General features: G+C 44.6%; 1 protein-coding gene across 1 annotated transcript; it reads left to right on the top strand.

Moving 5' to 3' along the window:
• Positions 1–1,686: 1,686 nt before the first annotated feature.
• LOC130706889 (UDP-N-acetylglucosamine--peptide N-acetylglucosaminyltransferase 110 kDa subunit-like) lies at positions 1,687–5,420 on the top strand. The gene has a single exon (XM_057539575.1). The coding sequence runs from the start codon at positions 2,011–2,013 to the stop codon at positions 5,149–5,151; it is 3,141 nt and encodes a 1,046-aa protein (XP_057395558.1). The 5' UTR covers positions 1,687–2,010; the 3' UTR covers positions 5,152–5,420.
• The last annotated feature ends 485 nt before the right edge of the window (positions 5,421–5,905 follow it).

The following is a 5,905-nucleotide window of genomic DNA, read 5'->3' as shown; positions in this document are numbered from 1 at the left end:
TCTGTTAGGTAGATATCTTCTGCCTCCCCATCTAGAGCCACTCTCCACCCATCTCTACGCTGATCCCTGCCCGGAGACATTGACGTGTGTGGGATGTCAAGATTCCATGTATCCCCAGCACCTGCTCCCGTGTGCTCTGCCTTCTAGTTGCGTTCAGCCCATAGGAGGTACATGAAGGAAGAAGCGTGAAGGCTGAGTATTTACTCGATACGATATACATCCTGCATCATCTCTTCCTCTTCCCCACCTCCTCCTCTTTCCACCCTGCCTCCTTGAAGCCCTCTTCCTCTGCCTCCTGCTCCTCCTGCTCTTCTTCCTCCCACCTCTTCCTCTTTTTTTCTCTCTCGAATCCAGTAATCATTTCCACCTCGTCCTTTTTTTAAAAATTAATTAAGTAATTTTTGGCTGGGTTGGATCTTTGCTGCGCCCGGGCTTTCTCTAGTCGTGGTAAGTGGGGGCTACTCTTCGTTGCAGTGAGTGGGCTTCTCATTTCGGTGGCTTCTCTTGTTGCAGAGCACGGGTTCTAGGTGCCCGGTCTTCAGAAGTTGCGGCACGCGGGCTTCAGTAGTTGCGGCACGTGGGCTCAGTAGTTGTGGCTCGCGGGCTCTAGAGTGCAGGCTGAGTAGTTGTGGCGCACAGGCTCAGTTGCTCCGTGGCATGTGGGATCTTTCCGGACCAGGGCTTGAACCCCTGCACTGGCAGGTGGATTCTTAACCACTGAGCCACCAGGGAAGTCCCTAACCTCCTCCTTTAAGCCTAGGCAGTAAAAGCTCCCTGAGATGCTGGACTACTGTCCTCTGTTGTTTTCCCCAAACCCTTTGCAAATGATCTCTTGACTACAGTCTCCTTAATTACGGTACATTTGAGTGTGCCACCTTTCTCTTTCAGGGATTCTGACTTATACTGATAGGTAAGAAATGCCTGGGGGAGAGTTACATTTGAGTCACCTGAGTAGAGGTGGTAATTGGAGCCGTGGGTAAATGTGAATATCTTGGGAGACAGTGTAGAGAACGAATGGGCCCTGAGGAACTCAAACATGTAATGGCTTTCAAAGGACGATAATCTTGCAAAGGAATTGGAGAAGTAGCAACCAAAGTGAGGTGAAAAATCAGGGCAGTGTGTGTCATAGAAGTCAAAGGAAGCAAAGGGAAGAAAAAGAGTGTTGGTAGTCAAGATTATCAGTTGGTCCTGCAAAGTCATTGGATTTAGTGACTTATACCATCGTGAATCTGTTACATATTTTCTGTGCTCCCTCTGAATAATGATTTAAATTTTTTTACATTAACTTCTCTATAATTGATTTTAGGTAAATACAGTCAGATTTGTTTTAGAACGTATTTTAAGGTAAAAAATTAACTACCCTTCCTTAACCATTATTCCAACATTATTTATTTTATACTTTCTCTATTACCATTATTTCCTCCAACATTCACTGTTTCCAAAAATATGAAGAGATGTTTGAGCACTTTCTGCTAGATGTATAAGAGCTTTCTATTTGACTGTATCATAGTGGTTCAACGGTTGTCTCTTTAGCATTCATTTTAAAATGTATCCATTAGAACAAGTCTAACCTCTTAATTTTAATTTTCAGAATTCTATTATCAATAGCCCCATTTATTCTTCCAGATAAACTTTATATTTTTTTAACATCTTTATTGGAGTATAATTGCTTTACTATGGTGTGTTAGTTTCTGCTTTATAACAAAGTGAATCAGTTATACATATACATATGTCCCCACATCTCTTCCCTCTTGCATCTCCAGATAAACTTTAGAACCATTTTATCAATTAAAAAAGACTTCATTGTGAATTTTTTCAAGACCGTGAGACATAGATGGCCAACCAGAGTTCCTAAGGTTCAGTGTATGTAACTGTTGCCGCCGCTTAAGCCTGCCAAAGCAGTGGTACGGCTGCTGCCCTTGTATTTGCTACCTCTAGAAACATTCTTGCCAGTAGTGGCAGCAGCGGGACTCAATTACCCTCTTTTCACACTCCCTCCAGAAGCTCCAGATGGCGTCTTCCGTGGGCAACGTGGCCGACAGCACAGACCCAACGAAATGTATGCTTTCCTTCCAAGGGTTAGCAGAGTTGACACAGCGAGCCTATCAGGCGGGAGATTTTGAGGCAGCTGAGAGACACTGCATGCAGCTCTGGAGACAAGAGCCAGACAATACTGGTGTACTTTTATTACTTTCATCTATACACTTCCGGTGTCGAAGGCTGGACGGATCTGCCCACTTTAGTAGTCTGGCAATTAAAAAGAACCCTCTTCTGGCAGAAGCCTATTCGAATTTGGGGAATGTGTACAAGGAAAGCGGGCAGTTGCAGGAAGCAATCGAGCATTACCGGCATGCGTTGCGTCTCAAACCAGATTTCATCGATGGTTATATTAACCTGGCAGCCGCTTTGGTAGCAGCAGGCGACATGGAAGGGGCAGTACAAGCTTACGCCTCTGCTCTTCAGTACAATCCTGATCTGTACTGTGTTTGCAGTGACCTGGGGAACCTGCTCAAAGCCCTGGGTCGCGTGGAAGAAGCCAAGGCATGTTATTTGAAAGCAATTGAGACGCAACCGAACTTTGCAGTAGCTTGGAGTAATCTTGGCTGTGTTTTCAATGCACAAGGGGAGATTTGGCTTGCAATTCATCACTTTGAAAAGGCTGTCACCCATGACCCCAATTTTCTGGATGCTTATATCAATTTAGGAAATGTCTTCAAAGAGGCACGGATTTTTGAACGAGCTGTGGCAGCTTACCTTCGTGCCCTAAGCTTGAGTCCAAATCATGCAGTGGTACATGGCAGCCTGGCTTGTGTATACTATGAGCAAGGCCTGATAGATCTGGCAATAGACACCTACAGGCGAGCTATTGAATTGCAACCACACTTCCCGGACGCTTACTGCAACCTAGCCAACGCTCTCAAAGAGAAGGGCAGCGTTGCCGAAGCAGAAGATTGTTATAATACAGCTCTCTGGCTGTGTCCCACCCATGCAGACTCTCTGAATAACCTAGCCAATACCAAGCGAGAACAGGGAAACATTGAAGAGGCAGTTCGCTTGTATTGTAAAGCATTAGAAGTCTTCCCAGAGTTTGCTGCTGCCCATTCAAATTTAGCAAGTGTATTGCAGCAGCAGGGAAAAGTGCAGGAAGCTCTGATGCATTATAAGGAGGCTATTCGAATCAGTCCTACCTTTGCTGAGGCCTACTGTAATATGGGAAACACTCTAACGGGGATGCAGGATGTTCAGGGAGCCTTGCAGTGTTATATTCGTGCCATTCAGATTGACCCTGCATTTGCGGAAGCCCACAGCAATCTGGCTTCCATTCACCAGGATTCAGGGAATATTCCAGAAGCAATTGCTTCTTACCGCACTGCTCTGAAGCTTCAACCTGATTTTCCTGACGCGTATTGTAATCTGGCTCATTGCCTGCAGACTGTCTGTGACTGGACAGACTATGATGAGCGCATGAAGAGGCTGGTCAGCGTTGTGGCTGACCAGTTAGAGAAGAACAGGTTGCCTTCCGTGCAGCCTCATCACAGCATGTTATATCCTCTTCCTCACGGCGTCAGGAAGGCTATTGCCGAGAGGCATGGGCACCTCTGCCTGGATAACATCAGTGTCCTTCACAAACCACCGTATGAACATCCAAAGGACTTGAAGCTCAGTGATGGTCGACTGCGTGTAGGATACGTGAGTTCTGACTTTGGGAACCATCCTACTTCTCATCTTATGCAGTCTATTCCAGGCATGCACAATCGTGATAAATTTGAGGTATTCTGTTATGCCCTGAGCCCAGATGATGGCACAAACTTCCGAGCGAAGGTGATGGCAGAAGCCGATCATTTCGTTGATCTTTCTCAGATTCCATGCGATGGAAAAGCAGCTGATCGCATCCATCAAGATGGTATACACATCCTTGTAAATATGAATGGTTATACCAGGGGTGCTCGAAATGAACTCTTTGCTCTCAGGCCAGCTCCTCTTCAGGCAATGTGGCTGGGGTACCCTGGGACTAGTGGCGCACTTTTCATGGATTATATCATCACTGATCAGGAAACTTCACCTGCTGAAGTTGCTGAGCAGTATTCTGAGAAACTGGCTTATATGCCCCATACTTTCTTTATTGGTGATCATGCTAATATGTTCCCTCACCTGAAGGAAAAAGCAGTCATCGATTTTAAGTCCAATGGGCACATTTATGACAATCGAATTGTGCTGAATGGCATCGACCTCAAAGCATTTCTTGATAGTCTACCAGATGTGAAAATTGTCAAGATGAAATGTCCTGATGGAGGAAACAACACAGACAGCAGTAATATAGCTCTCAATATGCCTGTCATTCCTATGAATACGATTGCAGAAGCAGTTATTGAAATGATTAACAGAGGACAAATTCAGATAACAATTAATGGATTCAGTATTAGCAATGGACTGGCAACTACCCAGATCAACAATAAGGCTGCCACTGGAGAGGAGGTTCCCCGTACCATTATTGTAACCACACGTTCTCAGTACGGGTTACCGGAAGATGCCATTGTGTACTGTAACTTTAATCAGTTATATAAAATTGACCCATCTACTTTGCAGATGTGGGCAAATATTCTGAAGCGTGTTCCCAATAGCGTACTGTGGCTGTTGCGTTTCCCAGCAGTAGGAGAACCTAATATTCAACAGTACGTGCAAAATATGGGCCTTCCCCAGAACCGTATCATTTTTTCACCAGTTGCTCCTAAAGAGGAACATGTTCGGAGAGGCCAGCTGGCTGATGTCTGCTTGGACACTCCACTCTGTAATGGACACACCACAGGGATGGATGTCCTTTGGTCGGGGACACCCATGGTGACTATGCCAGGAGAGACTCTTGCTTCCCGAGTTGCAGCTTCCCAGCTCACTTGTTTAGGCTGTCTTGAGCTTATTGCTAAAAATAGACAAGAGTATGAAGACATAGCTGTGAAACTGGGAACTGATCTAGAATACCTGAAGAGAATTCGTGGCAAAGTCTGGAAGCAGAGAATATCTAGCCCTCTGTTCAACACCAAACAATACACAATGGAACTAGAGCAGCTCTATCTACAGATGTGGGAGCATTATGCAGCTGGCAACAAACCTGATCACATGATGAAGCCTGTTGTAGTCACTGAGTCGGCCTAAATTATGACTGTGTGCACAGGAGAATTACCCCTGTACCTGAGCCTCAACCTTCTGGGGGAAAGGGAACTAGATACGTTACTTTGTACTTATCTTTGTAGCAATATCATGTTGCAGATGGGTGACAGACAGTGATAACAAATAGCACAGCCAGACTTGCTTCCTGCATGATCATGACAGGGAGAGACACAAGAGATGGGAGACTGCTGTTCCACAAGGAGTCTCCATAGAATTTTGCAGCAGCCAGGTGTTGCCTAAGTCTGGAAAGTCTGATCTCCCTTGGTCTTCCATGGGATGGGTGGTTAGTGTGGAGGGGAGATAGAGATTGCCCAGTCTTCTGAATTAAGTTTTTCTTTATATTTGGGGTATTGGAGCAATTAAAAATGTTTGGTTTCAGGTTTTTTTTTTTTTTTTTTTTTTTTTTTGGTTTCAGGTATTTTTATTCATGTGAAGTGTATATGATTCTCTTGAGATAAGGTTTTAAGCTAAAATATTCCTTGTTTTAGTTTCTGAACTCTACAGATAAATGGGGACTTTGCTGGTGTAGTCTTTTTATAGGTTTAATAAACCACTTGAGCCTATATCAGTCATTTTAGTGTCTGACATGTTTGGAACTATCAGTGCTTTGTTGGTTTCTGGCTTAAATTCTTTTTCTGGTCCGTTTCCTTCTTCCCTTCCCCCCACTTTAAACATTTTCCTGTAACTTGGCTAACAAAAAACCAAGACTGATTCAAAGCCTCCCAGAGTGTTTCTCTTA

Source organism: Balaenoptera acutorostrata, unplaced genomic scaffold, assembly GCF_949987535.1.
Source record: "Balaenoptera acutorostrata unplaced genomic scaffold, mBalAcu1.1 scaffold_470, whole genome shotgun sequence".
Classification (NCBI taxonomy): domain Eukaryota; kingdom Metazoa; phylum Chordata; class Mammalia; order Artiodactyla; family Balaenopteridae; genus Balaenoptera; species Balaenoptera acutorostrata.
Note: the sequence above shows the minus strand (reverse complement) of the source record. Positions and strands in the feature narration are given on the sequence as shown.